Source organism: Pyrus communis, chromosome 2 (genome assembly GCF_041283825.1).
Source record: "Pyrus communis isolate YQ-2024b chromosome 2, ASM4128382v1, whole genome shotgun sequence".
NCBI classification, from domain to species: Eukaryota; Viridiplantae; Streptophyta; class Magnoliopsida; order Rosales; family Rosaceae; genus Pyrus; species Pyrus communis.
Genome location: NC_142566.1, coordinates 19683626 through 19711431, shown reverse-complemented (window position 1 = coordinate 19711431; position 27806 = coordinate 19683626). Strand labels below are relative to the sequence as shown.

The window sequence follows — 27806 nt, the reverse complement described above, 5'->3', positions numbered from 1 at the left end:
CCCTAGAGCTCTCAAATGCATTTTGCTTGGTTATTCATCAACACAAAAAGGATATAAGTGCTATGATCCCCAACTGAGAAAAATCATTGTATCCAAAGATGTTCGATTTCATGAAGCTAACCCTTTTTTCAGCAAGTCACTTGAAGCCACAGGTCAGGGGGAGTGTATCTTTGATCTGCTTCCTCTACCAAGAATCAGCACTCCAGATGTTTTAAACGAAAGAGGTTCTAACCATGACAACAATGATGAATCTCCTACACCACTCACTGAAGTCAACAATGAAGGCACTCATCCTGATGGTTCTGTGGATGATGATAACATCGGCAACCAAGAAAATCTTCAAAGTGTGGCTGATAATTTGAACGAGGATGAGACAACTCTCCCAGTACCTCGACGCAACCCTCGGCGTGATAGACAACCTCCCACAAGACTTCAAGATTTTGTCACATATAAACCGAGGTATCCAATCTCCAATTGCGTGTCGTATCAAAAGGTGACTCCATCTCATGCTGCTTTTCTTAATACCATTTCAAGTCACAGTGAGCCTCAAAACTTTCATGAGGCTAATAACCAAGTTGTGTGGAAAGAAGCAATGCGAGATGAACTCAAAGCACTGGACCAACATAACACCTGGAGCATCACCAAACTTCCAAAAGGAAAAAGGGCAGTGGGCTGCGGATCTATAAGATCAAGTTTAATTCTGATGGTTCAATTGAAAGACATAAAGCCAGGCTGGTGGCTCGAGGATTCACTCAAACATTTGAGGTAGATTACAAAGAAACATTTGCTCCTGTTGCAAAAATGAACTCAGTTAGGGTCCTATTGTCTGTTGCCGTCAATAAGGGTTGGTCCATGTACCAAATGGACGTAAAGAACGCCTTTCTACATGGTGATCTTGAAGAAGAGGTCTATATGAGATTGCCACCAGGACACCCTCAAAGCCAGGAGCCTGATTTGGTGTGTAAGTTGCATAAGTCGATTTATGGATTGAAGCAATCGCCTCGTGCTTGGTATGCAAAACTAAGTTCAGTTCTTCATAGTGTTGGTTTCAAAAGGAGTAATGCAGATTCATCATTATTTGTTCGCACGGGAGCTGCGAGCAAATTAGTTGTGTTGATATACGTGGATGACTTAATAATTACAGGTGATAATGCTGCAGAGATCTCCACACTCAAAAAGTCACTTCAACAAAGATTTGCGATTAAAGATCTTGGGGTGCTGAAGTATTTTCTTGGAATCGAAATGGCATCTTCTCACAAGGGACTATTTCTTAATCAACGAAAATATGTCATGGACCTACTCAAGGATGCTAATATAAGCGATGCTAAGCCTGCACTTACTCCTCTCGATAGCAAGCTCAAACTTGACTTGGGAGGCACACCACTCTCGGATATCAGTTCCTATCAGAGGCTTGTCGGTAAGCTGATTTACCTAACGATCACCAGACCTGACATCTCATATTCAGTGAGTATAGCCAGTCAATTCATGCATTCCCCCACCATCGAGCATTTGAACTTTGTAAAAAGGATCTTACGTTACTTAAAAGGGTCCGTTGGTCGTGGCATCCTCATGACGAAGAATGACAACACTCAAATCATGGGGTACTGCGATGCAGATTGGGCAGGAAATGCCATCGATCGCAAGTCCACCACTGGTTACTGTACCTTTATCGGTGGAAATTTGGTCACATGGAAGAGCAAAAAACAAACTGTCATCGCAAGATCAAGTGCCGAAGCTGAATATCGTGCAATGGCCTCAACCGCGTGTGAGCTGATATGGCTAAAAGGACTTCTATGTGACTTAGGTGTGTTCACGACTCAACCAATGACCTTATTTTGTGACAACCAGGCTGCTATGCACATAGCATCAAATCCAGTCTTTCACGAGAGGACGAAGCACATTGAAGTCGACTGTCACTATGTTCGTGAACAAGTACAGTCGCAGGTGATTCAGACACATTATGTAAAAAGCTCCGATCAGCTGGCCGATATATTCACCAAACCTCTGGCCTCTCATCAGTTTCAAAGACTCCTCTCCAAGCTTGGATCCATCAACCTTCTGGATCCAGCTTGAGGAGGAGTATTGGATGGTTGTTTATTTGAAGTAGGGTTGGAAGTAGGGTTCCTAAGAGTTGGAAGCATCATGGAGTATCATGGAAGAATAGAATAATGGAAAGCTAGCTAATGCATGGATTCAAACTTTCGGCTAAAACTTAAGTGATGCTTTAGTGCATCTTAGTTTAATATCTACTTTAGGCATAATGCAAGCCTTGATGATGTTTAGTTAGGTAGAGTGGAGACCTCATCATCATTGTAAGGATTAATTAGTGGTTTAAGTTAGGTGGAGGTGTCATGGAGGGGTCTTAACTCTCCATTGTTTCCGTAGCTTTCCTCTTAGTTTTTCTATAGGTTCCTCTATATATGTTTTGTTGTTCTTGTAACTAAAAATGATGAATGAATGAATGAGATACAATTTATTCCTTGAAAATCAAGACTTATACTGTTGGAAAGCACTTCAACAGTCTAGTTTTCAATTCTTCAAGTCTTTCATGTTGTTGCGGAAACAAAATCATTATAATCCTAATTGTATTTGGTTTTCACAATTTTTTTTCATTTCATTACAAAGCATATGTACGTACTACGATTATATGTTTGTAAAAATTCCTAGACATTGTTGTACTTTCAGCTTGTTAAATCATAACATTCTGGAGGCATTTCGTAATTTAATAACAGCAAAGTTATTGCCTTTCACCAAAAGAACGGCTAACTTATTGCCTGCATGTGTCAAAATAGAGTCCATAAATCCAAACAAATCTACGTCCTTTCGTTGAATTTCAGCTACCGTCCAATACCAAAATTAGCCAAACCTCTGGTCCAACACCAGGGCGAATCAGAGGACCAGTCTGTGCATTTTACAAGGGTAAGTGGGTGAAAGGGAATAGTACGTAGGTATGATGTTATTTCTGAGAAGCAGAATCTATCACAAATAAGTATTACTATGCATGAGAATGAGATTCAAGAGTCAGAACATATGCCTTAATTTTCGAAATAATTGTTTAAATCGACGACAAATGAAAATTTTTCTTTTCATTTTACATATGTTACATGACGGAGGTAACATATCCTCTAAAGTCATTCTGTTGCCAACTATGGTCATTCTATTGCTTCACATTATGTTTGGTTTCATTCTTGTCCTGCTATTGTTCTGCAAACTTTATTATTTATCTCCTCTTGTATCGGTTGTCCTCGGCGCTTTGTTGATAAATTAATTTCTTGTTTAAAATATATATATATATATATATATATATATATATATATATATATATATATATATCCTCTCAAGTCCATGCATTACTAAAAAAGAAGACGAAATTAACCAGTTAGGTTCTTTACCAAGTAACGTACCTACGAGTTAGGAATACTTTTCTAGCAAATTAAAGTTGGGATTTATACTTTTGAACTTCGCTGACTTTTGACTTTTAAGCAAATTTTAGTTCTAAGATCGATTTCTATATATATATATATATAAGCAAGACGAGAGATGCAAAGCAAAGGAAATAGAGGTAAATGATACAGAAAATGGGAAACATGGTAGAAAAGCATTTTGCGTTTTTTCTTTTATTTATTTGCTTAGCAAAACATAGTACATCATCCGCCCAACCCAAACCCAACTTCAACGACAAACCCCAAATTCCATCTGGGACTAAACATTTTGTGTTGATACATGGAGCTTGTCATGGAGCATGGAGTTGGTATAAGGTGGCGACTCTCCTGAAGGACTCGGGTCACAATGTCACAGCTCTAGACTTGGGAGCATCCGGGATCAACCCGATCCAGGTACAGCAACTCCCTTCGTTATCGGAATATGTCGAGCCTCTGACGGAGCTCATGGTGTCACTACCACCAAAGGAGAAGGTAATCCTTGTAGCTCACAGCTTGGGTGGAGCCGTAATATCTATTTTCATGGAGAGGTTTCCTCAGAAAATTGCTGCTGCGGTATATGTGACGGCTTTCATGTCTGGTCCAACTCTTAATTACTCAACTATATTTGCAGAGGTAATGAATTTCGCACACATGGATTCAGTTGCGCTATATGTCCTTAATAGTGCTTTATTACTATGAGTTGTAATTGACCATATGCCGTACCTTATTCATCGTATCTTGTGAATAAAAAATGTGATGAATAGGCATGGGATAACTATATCCCTCTCTATTGGAAGTTCCACAAATAAACTTATTTAGAAGACACCTTGTGTGCATTTTGTAACTTTTTTCAATGACTCAAGTCGTCTATATTGTCGTTCATCATGCATACATCATACTTGCAAAAAAAATACACAATAAAAAACCATTAAGGCATCAATCAAATTACATATAGTGAAGCAAGTAGACAAATACGATTCTTAATAAAACAATGAAATGGCTACCATTTAGTTCAAAGTCCGTATATATAGTTTTAGATTTGGATGATGTAGAATGATCTTTGACGGAAGACCTTAAAGATAAACAACTAGATCGTTGAAATATATTGGAAATTGGACCCTACAAGAGATTATTTAGATAAACTTATTTGGGTGTGTCTCAGTAAAATGAAACTATATGTGTGTGTCTCTGATCTCTTGTAAATTGTTGTCCAAATCCTACTGAATGAGATATAAAAGGGTAATTAACTAACAAATAATTTTCTTCAAAAAAATGTATAGGTTACCAAAAGATTTGATTTTATGGACTCTCAGTTCAGATATGATAACGGGACCAACAACCCTGCAACCTCCTTTCTCTTTGGGCCTAAGGTCTTGGCGACAGAACTTTACCAGCTCTCACCACCACAGGTAAGTCTTAAAGTGTGTCTATTGCAATAGATAGGAAACCTATTCTGCTCTCTTATTGGTTGGTGATTTATATAATGTGCAGGATTTAACCCTAGGGTTATCATTGGTGAGATTTACTCCTCTATACAATTACGATGTAATAAGGCTCACGAAAGAGAAATATGGATCAGTTCCTAGAGTGTTCATCGTGTCCGACCAAGACCATGCGATAGTGTTGGATGTGCAAAACTACATGATAAAAAACAATCCGCCAAATGAAGTGAAAGTGATAAACGGTTCTGATCACGTGGTCATGCTCTCTAAATCTGTGGAGTTGTTCTCCTGTCTCCAAAATATTGCTGAGAAATATTCATAAACACAGACATGCATGGTTAAGTCAGGCATTCAAGCTTGCGCCACATGCACCATAATACTATATATAATATATGTATGAATAATTAAATTAATAAATTAAAGAAAGTTGCCATTTTCAACCCGGCCTAACCAAAAAGAAAAAAAAAAGATAAATTACACAAAATTACTTTAATTATAGAACGAACCACAATATTATACCTTGTATTTTAAACATCATTGGAATGTCATGCCTCATTTTATGAATTCGTTATATTGTTAGACTTCCGTTAAAAAACCCGTCAATATGTCTGTTAACTGCTGACGTGTCAAGATCCACTCCCTCCAATTAAATTGAGAAATTAATTAAATAGTAATAAATTAAGGTTTTTTTTAATAAATTAAAGTTAAATATTAATAAATGATGAGCCCAGATATGGAGATGTGGAGGCTTGCAGCGACATCAACATCCCCTTTTTTCCTTTGCTGAGCGACATCACCATTTCCAATTTTCCATCCCAATTTGAACAGCAACCTGAACAACATGCACACACCCAGATTCTTCTCCCACATTATACTCTTCTACCATTCTCCAATTTCCTTCGACGCCAATTTCAACTCGTGCAACAGTAGGCACCACCAAGCAGAGACCACTTTAACAGCTTCGAGCGCCCGATTTTTTAAAACAAAATTCGAAAAAATTAAGGTTCTCTGTCACCATCAACAACTGTAGAAAATATGGAAGAGAATGTTTTGTGGAAAATATGGAAGAGAATGCTTTTTCTCATTAATTTTTCTCTACAAGATTACAAGGATATATATATATGATACAAATGTGTAGGTAGGACAAGGTAGCCGTCCTAGTGTGTAGGTAGGACAAGGTAGGACGGCTGTAGGACGGCTTGACGGCTGTAGGACGGCTAGTGTGTAGGTAGGACAAGGTAGGACCGCTGTATGACGGCTTGACGGCTGTAGGACGGCTAGTGTGTAGGTAGGACAAGGTAGGACGGCTTATTCTTCCAATAATAATATTATATACAATTACACAAGGACTCCAACCATATTCCTTATTTGTCTAACACTCCCCCTCAAGTTGGAGAGTGGATGTCAAGAACTCCCAACTTGCGTAACATACCCGAAAACTTTTCTTTCCCAAGAGGTTTGGTAAACAAGTCTGCCAACTGTTGTGCCGTACCCACATGCTTGGTCTCTATTGTGCCATCTACAATCTTATCTCGTATAAAGTGACAATCCATCTCAATGTGACGAGTTCGTTCATGAAAAACAGGATTGGCAGCTATATGTAACGCTGCTTGATTATCATAAAATAAAATGTAAGGACCATCCAAAGCAATGTTCAAATCCTTCAACAAAAAACGAAGCCAAACTATCTCGCAACAAGCACCTGCCATGGCCCTATATTCCGCCTCTGCTGAAGAGAGCGAAACGGTTTTCTGTCGTTTCGTCCGCCAAGAAATCAAAGAACCGCCCAAGAATACACAATACCCAGTAGTCGAACGGCGAGTAATAGGGCAACCTGCCCAATCAGAATCACAAAACGCAGTTAACTTGGTCTGGTTGTCAGAACGAAATAATAAACCTTGACCTGGAGTAGCCTTCAAATAACGAACAATACGAAGCGCAACATCCATATGAGATATCCTTGGCTCGTGCATAAAACGACTTAGAACATGCACAGAATAGGTGATATCCGGCCGAGTGATAGTGAGATATATTAACCGACCTACTAATCGTCGATACTTTTCAGGATCCTTGAGAAGTTCTCCTTTATTAGATAATTTTGTGTCATCCATAGGAAAAGCAATGGGTCGTGCTCCCAAAAAACCATAGTCCTTGAGAATCTCTAATGCATACTTGCGTTGAGAAATATAAATCCCTTGTTTGGAACGAGAAACCTCAATACCCAAAAAATATTTTAAATCACCAAGGTCTTTTATCCGAAAATGATCACGGAGAAAAGACTTCAGATAATTAATGGCACTAGCATCATTGCCTATAATCACAATATCATCCACATAAATGAGCAAAGCTGTGAAAGAAATACCAGACTTTTTAGTGAACAATGAATAGTCAGCTTTGGATTGTTGAAAACCGGCAGAAATGATGGCACTAGTGAATTTGGCAAACCATTGGCGAGAAGCCTGCTTAAGACCATAAAGTGACTTGTGAAGGCGACACACAAGATTCTCCCCCTGTCGCCGAAGACTAGGAGGATGAAACATATAGATTTCTTCATGTAAGTCACCATGTAAGAAAGCATTATTAACATCAAGCTGATGAAGAGACCAAGACTGACTAGCAGCAAGAGCAAGAAGACAACGCACCGTAATCATCTTAGCAGTAGGAGAAAAAATGTCATGATAATCAATACCTTCAGCCTAAGTGAAGCCTTTAGCAACCAAACGAGCTTTGTAGCAGTCAATAGAGCCGTCGAAATTGTGCTTGAGTTTGTACACCCACTTACAACCAATGGGAATTTTGCCAGGGGGCAAGGAAGTTAAAGTCCAAGTACCATTAGCATGTAAAGCTTGAAGCTCCTCAGTTATAGCACGTTGCCAATTGGGGTCAGTGGCAGCCTCGGCAAAGGAGGAAGGCTCCACAGTCCGACTGACAGAGTTAATGTAAGAAAAATGCCTGGGAGAGTAACGGTGATAAGAGAGAAAATTACAAAGTGGATATCGCGTACCTTGTGTAGAACCGGGTTGCGAAGTCGAAGATGGGTGGGATGGCAGAATCACCTGCGAGCAAACGTAGTCTTTTAAATAGGATGAAGGTTTATGGGCACGGGAAGAGGTGCGGGGAAGGGGAGGATTAGTAGGTAGTGGGGGGGGGGGGGGTAGGGATGTTCGTGGGTAAAAGGGTGAAAGGTAAGGAAGTAGCGGGGGGGGGGGGGGAAGGAGGGGATGGTAATGATGTTGCAGAGAAGTTGACGGGTGGGGAAAGAAGAGGTAAGGGCCACAAGGTAATACAGATTGCCACGTCGCTTACCCACACCAATCATCGCCTTCGAAACCAAGTCCTTGGGCAAAATCAGTAGTGAGAACGGCATTGGCCTGAGGAGGGGTGGTAGTGTCACGTAGAGCAGCTAGAACACGGGAGTGCTGCTCGGCAGAGAGGTCAGGAATGGCAAGCTGCAAGTCATGCAAAGTGGGCTGGGCCCCGTGCACTTGGTGGGTCGCTGGAGTAGAAGAGGAGGCGGGGGCCTGGGTGCCTTGCACGTGATGGGCCTGGGTGAAATTATGGGGCCGGGAAGCAGAAAACCGCGGCTGCCGGGGAGGACTGGAAGGTGCATAGCTGCGGGAAAAACTGGAAGCAGTGGCACGGCGCGGTGGTCGCCACGGTTGGCCATGGAGGGGATGGCCAACGGGATAGCCATGAAGTTTATGGCAGGTGTCTCGGATATGATAATCAAAATTGCAGTAGGTGCAGTGGAGGGGAGGACGAGCAGAGGAGGGACGGGACGGGCCACGAACAGCCATGGGAACGGCAGAGAAAGCTGCCGAAAAAAAAATTAGGGCTAGGGTTATAAACCTGCTCTGTATACCATGTAGAAAATATGGAAGAAAATGCTTTTTCTCATTAATTTTTCTCTACAAGATTACAAGGATATATATACATGATACAAATGTGTAGGTAGGACAAGGTAGCCGTCCTAGTGTGTAGGTAGGACAAGGTAAGACGGCTGTAGGACGGCTAGTGTGTAGGTAAGACAAGGTAGGACGGCTGTAGGACGGCTTATTCTTCCAATAATAATATTATATACAATTACACAAGGACTCCAACCATATTCCTTATTTGTCTAACAACAACGAATCACCTTCCTCGCGACGCAGCTGCAGCTCAATCCACAACCGGCTTGAGTCGCGAGCACTCAGGAAAAGACCCAATGCTTCAGTTTATTCTAGGAAATTAAGATGCAGCCTGCACAACCAGTTGTCCCAATTATTATCTCCCAACGACTGATGCACCTACAAACCCTGATCCATATCATTTTCAATGTTTTCCCCAATTTTGAAATCTTATGCCACGTGTGAGCGACGCCGTGAGCTCGGGCCTCCACGTCCTTGTGGTCCGTACAATCCCCATTTCCACAGAGCTCTTGGGTTTTTCTGCAAACTCCAAGTTGAAGAAATGGTCGGCGTCGTTGCCGCTATCACGCGAAGTTCCTGATGTGCGAGCTGGGAAATGGTTTGCGTGCTGGTGGACTGGCAGAGGACTTGGTGGAGGCTGTGACGGCGGGAGGTTTTGGAGAAGTGCAGGAGGGGTTTCGAGGGGTTGACGGGAGTAGGCCCCTTTAATTTGGTGCATAAAAACACCCATTTGGATAAGATAACCCAATCCACTCTCCCTTCTCCAAAACACTCCAGTTTACTCAGACAATTGGATCCAAAGCGAATCTGATAGAGAAGTTAGGCAATAATAGCCTAGCCCAACGCTTGCATATTTAACGTAAGCCACAAGCCACAATTTAAATTATTTAAAAATTATAAAAAAAAAAAAAACTAATTAAAAAAATATAAAAAACTAATTTTTTTTTCTATAAATACGTAACCATGCCTTTTCACTTTACTTTACATTTCAACATTTTTGAGTACTTTCAACTAATCTTTTATTATTATTTGAAATTAAAAATAATGTTATCTTTTGTTATTTTATAAAATAACAAATGCTAATATTTTAATATTGAATTGTGTAGGCTATGCAATTTCAGAGTGGATATGCACTTGGTCAGTTACTGTTCATTTCAAGGGATTGAGTTGCATATTGTTCAGGGGGGCCTTCCTACACTGGAAGTGCTCTTAGGGGATTGAGTTGCCTATTGACAGAAAATTTAACGGAAGTCTAACGTTGCAATGAATTCATGAGTTGAGGTATGACATTGCAATATTTAAAACTTGAGGTATGATATTGTGGTTTGACTCAAAATTAAGGTAATTTTGTGTAATTTACCCAAAAAAAAAAAAAAAGTGCACCAAACAAGTATTATACTATTATCCAAATAAGTGAGATTGTTTTTTAAGTAATAAGTGTGGTCGTAAAAATTCGTCGTCCTCAGTTTTGACGAATTTGTACCTACAATACAATCAACACCTTTGATCAATGACCAAAACCTTGCGCACACATAAGGTGGGGTGGGGGGAAGGGGAAGGGGGAGTTTGGTCAATGGACCTTCGATGCTTAAGTCGGTACATCTAAAAAAAATGAGTGTGTGTTTAAGACTTGTATGCGTAGCAAAAAAACTTATCAAAATGTGTCATGTGATACTCTAATGCCTTCTCCAGGTTGGTTTTCGACACCTCTTACCCGAAGATGTGGTTAAGCCAATTATGTTGTTGGAGAGATTTTTTTTTTTTTTTTTTCCTTAGTTATCAGCAAGGTCATTGCGAAAGTCCGATGTTAAACAGTTGCATAATGACATTGTCGAAGTCCTGTGCAAGTTTGAACAAATATTTCCTCCATCTTTCTTCATAAACATGATCCACATGATGATTCACTTGTCGGATGAGGCAATGCTTGCCGGACCTGCCAACTATCGATGGACGTATCCAATAGAAAGGTATTTCATCTTCAGAAATTTATTAATTCGTGATTAATTGATGATTTAATTAATTTGAATCATAATATTATATTTCTACAGACAACTCAGTGAATTAAATAAAAGTGTATGGAATAGGGACAAAGCCCGAAAAATCAATTATGAAGGCTTGGGTTGTATGAGTCCCTTACATACTGTGCTATGTACCTACAAGGTGTTGAGATGGCATTCAATCATCCTTAGCGCAATAATAATGGTGGAGTAAGGAAGGAAAAACTTTCTGTTTTTGGCCAAATCGGATGACCCTTTGGTGAACTAGTACTAGGTGAGTCGTTTATCCAAGGGGACATGGAGATAGTGCATTGGTTTGTACTTAACAATTGTGACGAGATTATGGCATACCTGAATTAGCATTTAGAGTTAATGAAGCAGGAATATCATTCGCATTTATATGCCTAGAAGCACCATTAAGTTTCCTAAGTTTCCTCATTGGTTTTCAAACAAGTAAGTTGTCTTTGTTTTAGTCTATTTTCATAATTGTAATTTCATGTCAATTGCTCACATTTGGTAAAACTAACATGTTAACTGTTTGTAATAAATTAGGTGAAGAAATTGAAGGAACTGAATTCGCCTGCTTACACTGAGGAATTATACAACTTGGCTATCTGAACCCTAAGCTATTGTACTTAGGTAGTCATGAATATGGCGTTAGGTTTTTGGGGGGCGGCGGTTCGTGATGACAAGTTGTGCACTAAAAATAGAGGGGTACATGTCCTGGGAATGGGCGATATTGCAGATATTGATTTCTATAGCAAATTAACCAATGTTGTGCAATTGCTTTACAAAGATTGTTGCCAAGTGATTCTTTTTAAGTGTTGTTGGTTTGATATAAACCCACATAGGAATAGAAGCGTTATGCGAGACGATAGCAACGATGGCCAAACAAATTTTCTACATCGAACCCAAAAGCTAGGAGAGGATGGAAATTGTTCAGAAGATTGACCACAGAGGGATGTATTATATTCTGAACTGAGATCCTATTAACGATGCCGACAACAACTTCGTTGACCAACAGCTTGAAACTTCAATATAAATTCGTGTAGAAACACTCTAGATACTAATATTGTCTAACATTTGACCTTAGTGACTTGTCAATATACAATGCACCTGAGGCCCCGAACAACAATGTTGATGTACCAACCGATGAGGAGGAATGAGATACCAAAAATGATGAAAGTGACGATTGTGACATTTATTATAGTTTGATGAGGATTAATGTAAACTTGTGAATTAATTTTAATAATATTAATTGTATTCTATTTATTTTGTATATATTAAATTTGTAATAAATTAAAGGCTAAATAAAACAAATTAAATAGCACTTATGCTACAAATATATAAAAGGGAACTTTAACGAAAAGCTATCGGTACTGTTCACTTTAACAAAAAACTACATTTTTACACTAAAAAATCAATCTTGGTACTATTCACTTTACCCTTTATTTTGTCCTTATCGTTGAAACTCAAAATTTTCAAACCCTTTCATTAATTTTCCTTATATAAATTTCGTCTCGCAAATATGACATTGTAGCGCAAGGTTTTTAATTTCAAAGGTAAGCCAAATTTGGCAGGTTTTAAAATTTTTGGAACTTGCGTGACGATGGATTAATGACACACCTCGATCGAGATCAAGGCATGCTAGCCGTCACGTGGAAGTGACGTAACCATGTGCACAGTGCGGAAGCTAAATAAAATAATAGTAAAAATAGTACGAATAAATAAAAAGAACCAGCTTTACACAAAGTAATAACAAACAAGTACAAGCGTAAGTGTGAACACAAAGTTCAGAGCACGAAGACCTAATGCAGTCTGGGAGACAACGATACTACAAAAGCATACCCGAAGGTGGTTCTACACTGGTGATAGTCTATTAGATATGCCGGGGAAATCCTCAGGGAAGCCACCAAACATGCTAGCCAACTAGAACCTGGAGGGGTGCAAAACAAAAGCGTGAGTGGGCAAAAACAAAGCTTTTCAAAAACCATTTCATAAATAAGTTCTAACCCCTCGCCGTAAAACTTGTATACTTCCCAGAAAAATAATATACATATGTATCATGCTCGGAAAAATATGCTATGCCAAAACCTCGAAGTAAAATGCAAGTGCTAAAGTAATATCACATCAATGTCAGCCGGAGTCACCTAACGTGACCTGTACGGCTGAATCTAAAGCTCAAATCTCCGTCCCACTAACTAGACCTGCACACGAGTCGGAACCACCTAAAGTAGTCTGTACGACAAGCCTGGGTGTAATATAAGTACGCTCAAGTGCTACGATCACGTGAAGGCTGAGCGAATAATCGCCGGTCACCTACGAGTCGGAACCACCTAAAGTAGTCTGTACGACAAGCCTGTGCACCTAACTTGGATCCAAGATGAGCGTGTGGTGCGGGAGGTGAACATCACGTGAAGGACTGTGCCTAACTCTGGGCGGGAGCACTAACACCGGGGGTGCAGGTTATGAGCTCTCTATGCATCTCAAATCACTACTGAATGTAAACATAAATCATAACTCACCTGGCACTTACCTGTGCTTCCGCAGCACCAAACATATATAAACATATGCAACTCATAATGCGTAAATAAATAACAAACTATAGGCATGGCATATAACGTATAATGTTTCAAATCAATTTCTGGGAAAAACGTAAGTATATAGGTATATACGGAAAACCAAAAGCCCACTCACTGGTATGGAAGGGTCGTAACCCCCTTGCCTTGAGTGACCACGCTCGTCCTCGGGATAGGTATCACCTATATGCGAAACAACTATAAAAACGTTAATTTTAAAGCACATAACCTACCTTATGAAATAACTTCTCACACAATGCTCAAATGGGGTGTATGAATACACCAACGTGATCTACTCAACCTTAGGAACATCCCCATATTTTTAGAAAAAAATTTCACCGTCACACGCGCCGGCCACGCGCAGGCACGTGCCTGGCACACTGACGGCGTCAGTTAACGCCATCAGGAATATTCCATTAACTTTAACGGATTCCGTTAACGCCGTAAGGAATATTCTGTCGTCTTCTCCGGCGAGGTTCTAGCGCTGCCGCCGGCGCCGGAAAATCGTGAAATCTTTAAAACTTCGTATATTCTTCGTTTTTCAACCAAATTTCACAAAATTGGTACCAAAATGAAGCTTACAACGAGAGGAACAAATTCATACCACTTTCAAGTGCTAAAACACACAGAATCTCACCGAGAAAACACCACCAACTCCGACCAACCTCAAAACTCACGATCCCGACGTTTAAAACCTTCAAACGAACCACCTCGAGTCTCATAAAGACCTCACCAAGCTTCCTACAAGCTTGAAATTCCAAAAAACACAACAATTAACGTGTGCATGAACAGTGACAAAAATCGGGTATCCCGAGTTCGACGTGAAAACGAAGGTATCCTTACCTTCTACGGACCTCACGAGCATGAATATGTACTTTGTTTCCTCGATATGTGAAGATTTTGAGGGTTTTGGGGTGTGTCCATACAAATGGGGAAAGGAAATGGCAAGGGACAGGGTGCAGGGCAGGGAAAGGATAAGGGAAATGTGTAGGGAAATGTGTATGGTCCACAACCAACCACACCAAGCTCAAAACAACCACACAACGTAAAAATCACACTAGGGGCAAAATCGTCCTTTCACACGTACGTTTTAAAAATTCCGGGACGGGCTGTCACAATTAAGGTAGATTCGTCGCTCAATCAGTCTTAAATTTAAATTGGAACGAAAAGTTGGGCACTCGAATTAATTTTTATTTTGGAATTTACGCGATGAAGTATTAATTTTTCATCGCGCAATGTGAAGTATTCGTCAGACAATGTATTCAATATTTATTTTTCAATGGGCGAGTTTTTAAAATTCAGCAAGTCATTTGATTAAATTAATGGAATCTCTCCCACCAAAGGAGAGGGTTATCTTGATTAGGGGTGGGCACGGTCCAGTTCGCCCCGGTTTCATTTTCAAAATAGAATTAAAATCGGAAAATTTCAACGGTGCAATTCTGCTTATATTTATTACTAAAACCGTATGGTTCAGTTCATAACGGTTCCGGTTCGGTTCATGCCGGTTTACGGTTCCAACCAAAATTATATATATGTTTTTTCTAATTTTCTACTTCTAAGACCAAACACATATTTCAACCACAAATTCAAGTAAATTTGAGTTTCCACTACTAGATCTAGGAGATTTGTGACCGGAAGATAGAAAGTGTGCATATAATAAATCAAAAGATAGAAAGGTTCATATCAAGACCAAAGTGTAGACCTTAAACTAAAACTAAAATGTACATAATGTATAATATACTGGAAAAGAACGGAGAAAAATAATGTAGGGGAGAAAAGTGATAAAACAACAAAGGAGGGAGAGAGAAGTGAAGAAAAATATTGGGCTTATGCACATGGTCTTCTTGGAAAAATGTCTTATTTATATAAAAATAATAATAAAACAATAATTTATATTAAAAGTAGTTCGGTCTAGTTCTTAATATTTCCAAACCGGAACCGTTTGAAATGGTTCAGTTCGGTTTTTGTTCACGTTTTGATATTTTTTGTCAACGCGGTTTTTTATGGTTTTTTTTTATCACGGTTCGATTCCGTTTCTCGGTTTGGTGGTTTTTATGGCCACCCCTAATCTTGATGTGCCATGGTTTAGGTGGGCCTTTTAAAAAAGTTTCTGCCGTTGTATTTGTCACCGCTTTATGCCTGGCCCTACTCCTAGTACATAACTGTACTTGATAATGTATGCATGTCTCTGATTATAATGAGTTTCACACACAATGGTGATGCCTTCTCATTAATAGTTTTTTTCGTTATGTTTGATAAGATTGAATGACCCATTTTTAATATTCACTAATTTTCTTCGAATTTTGCCAGGTTACTAGTAATATTAATTTTATGAATTCTGAATTTAGATATAAAAATGTTATTCTTACCATTTATGTATAATATCATTTGTATCATATTTCTAATAGAGATGAGATACATTTAAGCCTTGTTTGGCATGTCATATAAACGATCGAATAGTATTAATAATACTGTAGTAGTTGTTTGGTGCTTATTTGTACAAATTAAGCATCGGATACACTAAACCTATCCCACCATTTAGTTCCCCTCACACCCGCTAATTTTACTCTCCAAAACCCCGTATAATTAGTCGGTTCACAAATCACGCTCGCTTTCTCCAACTTCTCTTCTCCTACGCATCGTAAAATCCACATCCAAGTATTCCTTCTCTCTTTTTCCTTCTCCACGTCCGATCAACATCGGTGATATGTTATCTAGGTTTTTGTACAGATGGTGGGGGTGGTTGCAAGGAGGTTGAATTCCAAAAAAAAAAAATCACCTCCTTGTTAACTACATTGCGAAAGAATCAAAGGAAAATGAAGAATTAGATAAAAACTTCAGAGAGAAAAGATAGTTATATATTTCTATATTTCTAAAAAGATGATTGACTCATTACATTTGTAAATTGAAGCACCTTATATACTGAACAATACAAGGTTACTTAAGCACAAAGTAACAATTAACTACTAGCAAATCCCCTAACCACCTAACAAACATTCTAACTACTTAGGCTGATGTGGCAATGATAAAGAGACATATGTCTACATCCCCCCTCAATCTTAGTGGGTACCAAGCCTGAGATTGCAGCAATATGAGTATGAAATAGACTATTGAGTCTTGCAATTTGAGACATCCGCTTGATCTTCATATCTGTAATAATATGGAAAAGCTAGAACATGTCCTGCTACAACTTGCTAAAACACAAAAGATCTGCAAGAAATTTTCAAAATACTTCCAATATAGGCAACAACAACTTGTAGAAACAAAGGATAGAAGCATTTGCAAGGGAAGTTCATCTCATGAGTGCACAACAATAATATCTTCTCCTTTCTCATTTTCATGTCCTAATTCACCCACCCATAACTTTCCTTCCTAATCTTTTAAACAAACAGCGGAATGAACAACATATCTTCTATGTAGTTTCTGTGAACACAAAACTTTACTTCCTCTAAGGCTCTAATAGGAGTTTCACACAAGAAAAGAAGATCGCCTATGCCTACATTGAAATATTTCAGAACACCTGTATGTTGACTTGTATAGTTTCCTATAATTTAGGATTTCCTAATTTAGAATAGATCCCATATAATCTGGGAGAAATCTCTTTGTAATCTTCTGTAATTATTCTTCCCTATTTGGTTAGGATTTAGATTGTATATTATACCTCTTCCTGAGAAGAATAAAGATATCATTTAAAGCATTCTCTTCTTGGCACCAGAGCCTAGGTTAAGCAAAAAAAAAACTCGTTGCTGTGTGAAGAATCCAAATCACCAAGCCGCACGACCAGATTGTGCAGCACGCTGTCTGATCATTAGCCACACCGCTAGTTATGCTATGCGCCATATAACTAGTGAGCGGCACCATCGTTGCTGGACCGAACCCTCATGTTCGTTTGCTTCGTTGCATCGAAGTCTATATGAATTGTGTTGATGCCTAGAACTTAGACCCCCACATCTGCCACTGTTGGCTGTCGCCTGCTGCAATCCAAAATCCGAACCCGACAATCGTTTCCGCTGCCGAACCTCTTTGCCTGAACCAACCAGCCACGTCTGATCCGCCACTCAACTTGCTTGCACCCACCATCGCATCAGTCCACGAACCATTTGCTGCAAGTTTTTTTTTTCTTTTTTCTTTTGCTTGCACAAGTCCCATCCACTGCAAACTTTTGATATCTGTGTGAATTGAAGGAAGTCTAGAGAAAGGAAACAATTAAAAAAGGAAAATGCAAAAGCGTTGAAAAAGAAAAAAAATAAAAAATAAAAAGGAAAAAAGAAAAAAAGGAATAAAGAAAAAAAAAGAAAAAAAGAAAAAAGAAAAAAGAAAAAAAAGGGGAAAACATTGTTTTTGAGTTTTTGTTTGTTTTTTTGTTTGTTTTTTTTTTTTTTTTTTTGTGGCCCACACGCTGCAATTAAAATGGCTCGTGATGAAATCATTACTGCTCGGACCTGTGGTTTTTCCTATCATCCGCCCAACAACTGTCCTTATTGTGGCTTGAGAGGACATTCTAAAAATCGTTGTTTAGAACTTATTGGCTATACTGTTAATTGGGACAAGACTCGTCATCCCGAATGTAATAAGCCACGTGTATTGATTGGTGAAACTAAGGTACATTTTGAACATACAGTTAACGATGGTAAGGCGTTAAAGGTTTCTGCATCTGTTACGAATAATACATAGATAATTGATTCTAGTGTTATTGAACATATGACTTGTGATTCTAGACAGGTACAGATCTAAAACCATAACCAATGGTAATGTTGCCCCCATTATCGGGGAAGGCAATGTCTCACTTTCTGATACCTTGAATCTTGATTCTGTACTCGTTGTTCCTTCTCTTGACTATAATTTATTATTTGTTTCTCAAATAGCTGTCGCCCTGCATTGTCTTGTGATTTTTTGGCCTTCTTTTTGTGTTTTTAAAGACATTCGGACTCGCAAGATGATTGGTTATTGTATTAGGAAGGGGAAGCTCTACTATTTGGAGCTGACATCGAACAGTTCTCGACTGTTGACTCAAGCTCTTGCAGTGGAAGGAAATCAGGGGGATAAGAATAAAGTTTCGAAGATTTGGTTGTGGCATCGTTGACTTGGAAATGCTTCGTTCGGCTATCTGTGGTGGTTGTTTCCTAGCCTATTTGTTAAGCATGATATTTCTAACTTTAAATGTGGTGTTTGTGAAATGGCTAAAAGTCATCATACTTCGTTTCCGCCTAGTTTGAATAAAAGTTCAATCTAATTTATGATAATTCATTATGATGTTTGGGGACCATCTAAAACTACTACACTTGGTGATACTCATTGGTTTGTTAATTTTATTAATGATTGCACATGTATGACTTGGGTTTGTTTGATGAAGTCCAAAAGTGAAGTTACTTCTTTGTTTCAGCGGTTTTACAAAATGGTACAACTACAATATAAGTCACAAATACAGGTTCTCATGAGTGACAATGACGGTGAATATGTAAACTCTGAACTTCGTGTCTTTCTTAATCATCATGGTATTGTTCATCGGACTACATGTCCATATACTCCACAATAAAATGGTGTTGCAGAATTCAAGAATCGTCAGCTTTTAGAGGTTGTTCGTGCCTCTTTGCTAGAGGCACGTCTCCTGTTATCTTTTTGGGGAGAAACTCCCACCTCAGTTACATATCTCATGAATTGTGTTCCTTCCCTATCAGTCGACTTTCAGACACTGCTTCAGACTCTCTCTTCATATGTTGATGCTCTTACAGTTCCTAACCTTCCACCTCATGTGTTTGGCTGTGTTGCCTTCATTCATCTTCACAAACAGCAGAGAAGTACGCTTGAACCTCGAGCCTTACAGTGTGTGTTTATGGGGTATGCCTCAAATTAAAAGGGGTATCGTTGTTATCACCTTCTGACGAAGAAATTGTTTGTCATTGTGGATGTTGCATTTCATGAGAATGGTATGTACTTTGCCAATCTCGAGTCTTCACTTCAGGGGGAGAATCAGACAGAAGTTCAAACTCTTGATTATACTATTCTAGATTTAGATAGTGTGGATGATTTGGATTTAAATGGTGATGTCTTGGAGATAAGTGGTGATCATTCACACGTAAACAATGATGTGAATGAATTGGAGCTAAATGTTAATGTCTTGGAGACAAGTGGTGATCATTCACATGGAAACAATGTTGAAAACCTTGAAAGGGACAAGTCGACATCGCCAGATAATTCACTGCCTGATAGCTCACTTCCAGTTTTCTCACCACCGAACAGTCATGTCGCCAACTACCTCACAATCGATCTTGAATCCCAATAACTGTAATCAATACTCTTCAATCCCGGATGCACCACCACCACGTCTTCCCCTTGATCGCGTCAACCAAGGTATTCATAAATTTACTTATGAAGTCGACCCTAAATGTAAAATTAGGTATTTGGTGAGTAAGCACAACCCTAAGTCTAATGTGTTATACCTGTTAAGTTATTATGTGTCTACCAGTTAAGTAATTATGTGTCTACCTGTCACCTGTTAAAATCAAATAAGTCATTTGTGCATCAATTATCTACTGTATCTATGCCTAACAGTGTGCATGAGGCTTTAGCTAATCCATGTTGGCAAGCAACAATGAATGAAAAGTAGCATTCTTTGGGAGATCACAAACTTGCCAGCTGACAAGAAACTTGTGGGATGCAAATGGGTCTATACGGTGAAGTATAAAGCTGATGGGATGGTGGATCACTTCAAGGCAAAAACTAGTAGCAAAAGGATATGCTAAAAAAAATATAGAATTGACTATATAGATACATTTGCCCCTATGACCAAGATCAATACAGTTCGTGTTTTGTTGTCCTTGGCTACAAATCTTAACTGGCCATTATAGCAGTTCAATGTGAAGAATACATTCTTGCATGGGGATTTCACAAAAAATATTTACATGGAACTCCCACCAGGGAGTAGCATTCCAGATATGCATAGACAAAAGGTGTGAAGGCTTCGAAAATCATTGTATGGGTTGAAGAAGTCCCCAAGAGCTTGGTTCAGTAGATTTACCAAGTCTATGAGAGCATTTGGATATAAGCAAAGTAACTATGATCACACGCTGTTCTTGAAACGTCGGAATGGAAAGCTTACAACACTCATTGTATATATGGATGACATGTTAGTTACCGGTAATGATCTGAATGAGCGTGCAGCCTTACAGAAATATTTAAGTACAAAATTCGAGATGAAAGATCTTGAGTCTCTAAAATATTTTCTCGGGATTGAGGTATCAAGGAGCAAGTTAAGAATCTTCTTGTCACAAAGAAAGTATATTCTTGACCTGTTAAAAGAAAATGGCATGTCAGCATACAAACCAGGGACTACTCCATTGGCAGAAGGAATGAGGCTGAGCATTGATTTAAACCAAGTACCTGTAGATAAAGGGAGGTATCAATGGTTAGTGGGAAGATTAATGTATTTGGCACATACTAAACCAGACCTTGCTCATGCCTCGAGTGTCGTTAGTCAATACATGCTTGATCCAGAAGAGCAACATATGAATGCAGTTATGAGAATATTGAGTTATTTGAAAGGAAGTCCGGGAAAAAGGATTTTATTTAAGAAGAATGGTCATTTTAGTATTAAAGGTTATACGGATGCTGACTGGGCCAATTCGAGTGATGATAGGTGCTCAACATCAGGTTACTTCACCTTTGTTAGTGGAAATTTGGTTACTTGGAGAAGGAAGAAGCAAGGAGTAGTAGCAAGGTCGAGTGTGGAAGCAGAATACAGAAGTATGGCCCTTGGTATTTGTGAGATTTTATGGCTTAAACTATTACTACAAGATTTGGGTGTCAAACATAGTCAAGCGATGAAGTTGTTTTGTGATAATAAGGCTGCTCGCGATATTGCTCATAATCCGGTGGAACATGATAGAACTAAACATGTAAAGGTTGACAGGTTCTTTATTAAAGAAAAGCTAGAAGGTAAAATAATTGAAGTGCCTCCAATTAGAACGAAAGATTAAATAGCTGACATTTTCACCAAAACAGTTTCTAGTGAAAAGTTCTCTAAGTTTCTACACAAGTTGGACATGTGTAACATATATGCACCAACTTGAGAATGAGTGTTGACTTGTATAGTTTCCTATAATTTAGTATTTCCTCGTTTAGGATGGATCCCGTGTAATCTGGGAAAAATCTCTTTGTAATCTCATGTAATTATTCTTCCTTATTTGGTTAGGATTAAGATTGTATATTATACTTCTTCCTGAGAAGAATAAACATATCTATAAACACGAAAAATTCCTGAAACAAGAAACAAGAATACGGTGTACAAAATATATTTTTGTGTTTAATGATTTTGGGGTTACAATCTCTTTGTAATTTGATCCTCTGATTCTATCTTCGTAGGGTGTAGGTTTGTGGATGAGCTGTTGATCCAAAGGACCGTCGGGGCTTGATCTAGGGATGAACAGTTGATGAATGGATCTTCAAGGGGCGTTGGGCTTGATCTTGAAGAATGGGTGTATAGGTTTGTTTGAGATTGTTGATCCAAAGGGCCGTTGGGGCTTGATCTTAGGATGAACGGATGATGAACGATGAACACTTTCTTCAAGGGGCTGTCGGGGCTTGATCTTAAGTCGGTGAAAGTTCTTCAAGGGCCGTTGGGGCTTGACCTTGAAGGAGGATTTGATGAAGAACGAAAAGTGCTTTCTTGATCCTTCGGGATTTTCTTGAGAGCTTTAGAGCTTCAAGGCTTCAAGGTTTTGGTGTGTATGTAAATTTCTCTTCTTTCTTTCTTTCTCCCCACAAATGAATGCCTTGGCTTCCTATTTATAGAATTCCAAAACTTGATTTTTGGATTTAAATAATCAGATGAAATAAATCATTTCTGCATGTAAAATTTATTTCGATTTTTCGTTGAGTCACACGCTACATGTAAAATTTATGTGACAAGTGAGCGTTGAAATTTTAATTATTGGTCAACATTCATTTCACCGAAATTTTGACGTCTACAAATGCCCCCACTTCAAGGCGCGTCGTAGACATGTGCTTGTCACGTATAGAAGATGCGTTTTGAAGTCCCTTAATGTAGATGTCAACCCAAAGGCCGTTGAGGCTTGATCTTGAATTAGGCTGAAAATTTCTTCAAGGGCCATCGAGGCTTGATCTTGAGTTCGACTGGAAGATTTTCTGGTTTCCTCCAATCGTTGATTTTCCACAGGCTTAATCTTGAACTGGGCTGGAGGATTCTTTTGGTCTCCCCCGAAGGTCTGAACTTAACTCCTTTTATCTAGAGTTGAACTTGATTCAAGGGTGGTGAACACTTGATTTTGAATCGGACTTGTGATTTCTTCAAGGGCCATCGAGGCTTGATCTTGAGTAATGGTAAGACCATGAGCGGTTTCAGGATTCAGACACATGGCAGGCAAGCACGAGGTGGAGGTGATGACCTGTTTCTTTGTTCAATCTGTCCAATTCATATTTGAAGAGGGTTAGAGGATGACTCAGCATATGCAGTTGTTGCGTTTGCTGACGATCCACAAGATTGATGTTTCATTGTCACTCGTCTTAACTGTTCTCCAAGCAGATGTGGTCCCTTCTTTGGAAGTGTATCAACCTTTGAAGATGACTACTCGAGAGCAACGCTAGGTAAGCAACCAGGGAATAGATTCCAGGTGGTCGGTTCCAGATCGGATGACTGACTCCAAGTGCCGGCTGATTGCTCTCTTTCTCTTTGCCATGCGAGTAATAACAAGGACAAAGGAAAAGGCAGGGAAAAAACATGATATGAGATACCTTTGCTTTCGAAGAAGCAGCGAATGAATCAGCATATATATTTGTTGTGCTTGTCTCCACATGCTTCGATGTATCATTTTCACTTGCCTTACTTGCTCCCTTTGCAGAAGTGGTATTTCCTTATGCAGGTTTAGCATCTTCTCTTGTAGTATTTGTCCTCTGATGCAGGAGTGAAATGCAAACCTTGCATTTTAATGGACCATCACTTCTTGGTGGCAGCGCAAGTTTGAGTTGAGGTTCCGACATATTGCTTTCTCTGCCCTTGTCTTGGCAGGTGAGAACAAGGGCAAAGGAAAAGACAGGGAAAAAGCATGATATGAGATACCTTTGCTTTCGCCCTTGTTGATATGAGATACTTTTGCTTTTGAAGAAGCAGCGAATGAATCAGCACATATATTTGTTGTGCTTGTCTCCACATGCTTCGATCTACCGTTTCCTCCTGCCTCATCTGTACTCCAGGCATCTGGTATCTTCTTTGGGGAAGAAGAAAAAATTGAGTATTTCGAGAGGCTTTGCTGGGAGTGCGCCCTCAGAGGTGAGGAAGAATTGGGCATTTTTTGCAGGTCTGCCTTGCCATAAAAGATGAAGGTCGACATATATAAGGATTTCCCAATAGCAAGTGGTGGTACTGCTCCTTTACCATTGTCGACAAAAGTTTTGATCCAGCAAATCAGGCTTTTTGAAAAAAAAAGTGATGACTCTTCGATTTCTGAGCAAGCGCCTCTTCGATTTCTGAACAAACGCCTCTTTGATTTCTGAATGGCAAGTAGTAGTGCGGATGCGGCTTTGTCAGAGATCTTTTGACAAAGTTGCACGCGTTTTCTGAAAAGCCGAGAGAGCGTCGCCGAACTTTACGCAGGAAAATCTGGCTTTTTGAATCGGTGGTCGTGTCGCCTTTCCTTTTAATAGAGGTATCGATCACCTCCAACATGCACACTTTGAAGATTGCCCATTCGTGAACATCATCTTCGGTGTATTTTGTTTTAACGGCCCTTTGAGATTTTACTCCATCCAACCCTTCTCTTTTAACACCCTTGAAAATGGCTAACCCATCTAACATTTGCTTAGATTTGAGTCTCAGCAGTGATACGGGTGCGCCGCGTCAAGGTAATGTATGGCGCCCGTCTTTCTTATCTTCTAATGGTCCTCTTACAGGTGAAGACTCCATGATGACGGATGCAACAACAGTTACGATAATAGCTAGGAACCTCCTCACTCCTAAAGATAGTAGGCTGCTTTCAGGACGGTCCGATGAGTTGGCCGTTCAAGAGTCCCTAGCTCTCAGCGTTCAGTGTTTGGGCTCTGTGTCCAACATGGGCCAACGCCTACTTGCTCGCTCCCGTCAAGTTGAATCGTTGATGGCAGAGGTGGAAAATCTCAAGCAAGAGATCAAACAGCTTAAGCACGAGAATAGAAGTTTGCACGTGCTTGCAAATAACTATTCGACGGGCATGAAGAGGAAGCTTGATGAGCTGCAAGAATCTGAAGGTCGGATTCAAAGTGACCGTCAAAGGCTTACGGCTTATCTCCAGAGGCACCTTTTTCCTGGGTCATCCAGCGTTCCACCAAGTATTGAGGCCTCGAATGATCTATCTCCGATGCCTCCCGCTCTGATGCCTCCCGTTCCTAGAGTTTTGCCAAGTAATGGGGCTTCACGTGAACATCCTTTGTGAAAGCTCCATCTTTTTTTTTTTTTTTTTTTTTTTTTTTTTTGTACGCACTTGTAATCTCTCGGAGATCAATAGACATGCTTTATTTTATTCAGTGTATTGTGATAAATACAGATAAAACATATACATCACCAAGATGTGTTTTTTTTTTTCACTTGATGTCGTCCATCATCATTCCCTTTTATTTTATTTTATTATTATTTTTTTCTTTTCTTTGCTTTCGGTGGTGCTGATCCACCAAGATTCCATCATTTCTTCTTCTTTCCAGACTGGTGTGTCCCTTTTTTTTTATATTTTTTTTTTTACCTTCATCATTGCTTCCCAACATCATCATTGCTTCCTCTTTTCCTTTTTCTTTTGACTTGCTAATAGTAGCATGCATCATCTTTTTTCTTTCTGTATAATTGCTCTCGGTGCGCCTGGCACCATCAATACTTTTCTTCTTTATTATTATTTTGTTTATTTATTTATTTTATTTTATTTTTTATTTATTTTATTTTTTATTTATATATATATATATGGTGCTCTGCAAGGCTAGGTTTGTGGGTGAAAACCCAGGCCGAGTTCGAGAGAAGACGGAGGAGGAAGGGGTGTCCGTCCTGCTGAAGCTGATCGGTAGAAGGAGAGGGCTCGCAGAGGAGGACGAAGACGAACAGAGAGCTGGAGTCGAGCTTGGAGGTAGTGCAAAGCGTCGAGCTTCACGATCAGCTAGTCGTTTGACAGCGGTCATTGAAGTTCTTCTCCAATTCAAATGCAGCAGCAGAGGCAAGAAGATGGATGAAGTCTTTGGGTGTGAGTTGACAAACTTTGGTTTTGTTGATCACATTCAAAGGCAGCAGCCATGGCGGAGGTCGATGATCGAAGGGAGAAGGCCCCACCGATCGTGATGGCCTCACACAACGAAATAACAGTCATCGAAAGAACCCCACTCACCACCCTGTTCATCACCACTCCGAGACTGCACCCCTGAGCACGTAGCTTCAACGGGAAGATCTCGGAACTGTAAACCCACGTAATTGGACCCATCCCGATCGAGAAGAACGCGACGTAGAGTAAAACTATGGTAATGCACAAAACGGCGGCCCACATGATCCGTTCGTGGTTCTGAACAATGATCGTAAGGCCTAGGCCGAGCCCCATCAGCGACAATATCATCCCCGCCACGCTGGCAAGAAGCAACGGACGCCGTCCGACTTTGTCGACGAAAAAGGTGGCGACCAGGATGAAAACGGTCTTAACGAATCCAACGGCCACGGTGCAGAGTAGCTTTTTATCGTCGTTGGTGATCCCCGCCTTCTCAAAGATCCTGGGGCTGTACAAAACAACGGCGTCTATGCCCGAGGCTTGTTGAAAGAAGTGGATACCGACGGCACAGATCAAAATATGACGAATGGTTGGCGTGGGATGGAGGAGCAGCTTTTTCCAGACGTCTTGGCCTTTGCTGCGTTTAGCGACCTGAACCACGTCGTCGGTGCAGTGCTCGGGGATTCCCGCGGCTTCTTTGATGTCGGCTAAGCGTAGCATAGATTCTTCCTTGGAGTCTGAGGCTGCAATCTTGTTTTTACAAGCCAAATAGGATTCGTGCACAAAGAAACCAAAACACTAGCTTCTGCTGCAGAAGCAAGATGAAGGCCAGCGCTCAGCTGCTTTTCCCTGTCCTCAGAATACCTTTCTTTTGCTCTTCCATAGAAGAAGAAATATAAACCCCATGAAACAGTGGAACCTAGAACCGCAGGAGAGAAGCCTGCGTAGAGTCCTCTCAGGCCCTCCGCCCGAGCAATGGTAAAAAATAGCGTGAGCCGTGTTCTTATAAGTCGGAAGATTCAAGACTCGACCGTCGTTGACTTGAAACCTGGTACGGACAACGTCGAGGGGATGCATGGCTTGGGCTTGGATTTGAATGGGCCGTGACCTGTGTTATGGAGAGCTGCAAGTCGAAGGGACGGACGAAGGAGAACACGCAAATTGGGCTTTGAGAGCCGGGCCCGGGCTTGGCGGGAGAAGAAGCAGAGCTCCTTGCACAGCAAGCTCAAAACAATTATGTGTGTTTGAGAAGGGATGGGCCTGACATTTGGGTTCCTTTTTTTTTTTGTGGGTCTCAACTTCTGTTTTCTTTGATTTGGCACAAGTCTTAAGTGTAGAAGGACTCCTTCTAACATGTATACATTAAGTGTAGCGGGATTTCGTTGTGTAGTGCCTTTTGGTCACGGTTTTCCCTCAATGGTGACGTTGGTGTGATGCTCACCCTTGTAATACGACTTTGTAACCAAATCATTCCTTTAAAGAAATAAAGTGTTTGCATTCTTGAATTTGCTCTTTATTCTCCAAATTTTTTTTTTGTTTTTTTTTTTTTTTTGATGATGTGACTGTACTTGAAGTTTTGAAGTTTCAAGTTGCCTACGTACCCTTGGTTGAGGAGGGATCAAGTCATGACGTAGTTCAAATGGGTGATGGTTTTGATGATGATTTTGCCGTACACAGTTTATGCTCTTGCGGGCCAGGAGCGTGGTGCGTTTACTTTAGGGGTAATAGCGCTTCAAAAATCTGCCGTTGATGGGGCTGATCTTCAACCCGTCTTCTGCCATGATTAAGTAGGCGCTATTGGTGTAGATCTCTTGTATTACGTAGGGTCCATCCCACTTTGATGTGAACTTGCTTTTTGTCTTATGAGTTGTAATGATAGGCCTACGCAATGCCAGCACGAGATCTCCGTCTTGGAAAGACCTTGGGCGGACTTTCTTGTTGAATGCCTTGGATAACCGTGCTTGGTAGCATTCCAAGTGTTGTTGAGCTTCGAGCCTTCTCTCATCCAGCGCTTCCAACTCCTGAAGGCGCAACTTTGCATTTTCTTCATCAGTCAAGCCTTCTTGTATAGCCATCCTTAGTGAGGGAATTTGACTTTCGAGCGGTAGAACAGCTTCTACGCCATATACGAGAGAATAAGGTGTAGCTTGGGTAGGAGTCCTATGTGTAGTCCTATATGCCCAAAGTGCTTCACTTATTCTTTCATGCCAGTCTCTCTTTGTTCGGCCGATTAC

General features: G+C 40.1%; 1 protein-coding gene and 1 pseudogene across 1 annotated transcript; one reads left to right on the top strand and one right to left on the bottom strand.

The window, feature by feature from the left end:
- The first annotated feature begins 3541 nt into the window (after positions 1 to 3541).
- Positions 3542 to 5304, top strand: LOC137746480 (methyl jasmonate esterase 1-like). The gene is made up of 3 exons (XM_068486502.2): positions 3542 to 4055; positions 4703 to 4831; positions 4914 to 5304. Exons 1-3 carry the CDS (start codon positions 3567 to 3569, stop codon positions 5184 to 5186), a joined length of 891 nt encoding a protein of 296 aa, XP_068342603.2. The 5' UTR covers positions 3542 to 3566; the 3' UTR covers positions 5187 to 5304.
- A 20211-nt stretch (positions 5305 to 25515) lies between these two features.
- Positions 25516 to 26649, bottom strand: LOC148698691 (polyol transporter 5 pseudogene; annotated as a pseudogene).
- Between the last annotated feature and the right edge of the window lie 1157 nt (positions 26650 to 27806).

Excerpts from the sequence above, each read along its gene's own strand:
- LOC137746480 (XM_068486502.2), top strand. The coding sequence starts at position 3,567 with ATGATACAGAAAATGGGAAACATGGTAGAAAAGCATTTTGCGTTTTTT. Across the intron at positions 4,056-4,702 it reads ACTCAACTATATTTGCAGAG|GTTACCAAAAGATTTGATTT; the intron begins GTAATGAATTTC and ends AAAAATGTATAG. Across the intron at positions 4,832-4,913 it reads ACCAGCTCTCACCACCACAG|GATTTAACCCTAGGGTTATC; the intron begins GTAAGTCTTAAA and ends TATAATGTGCAG.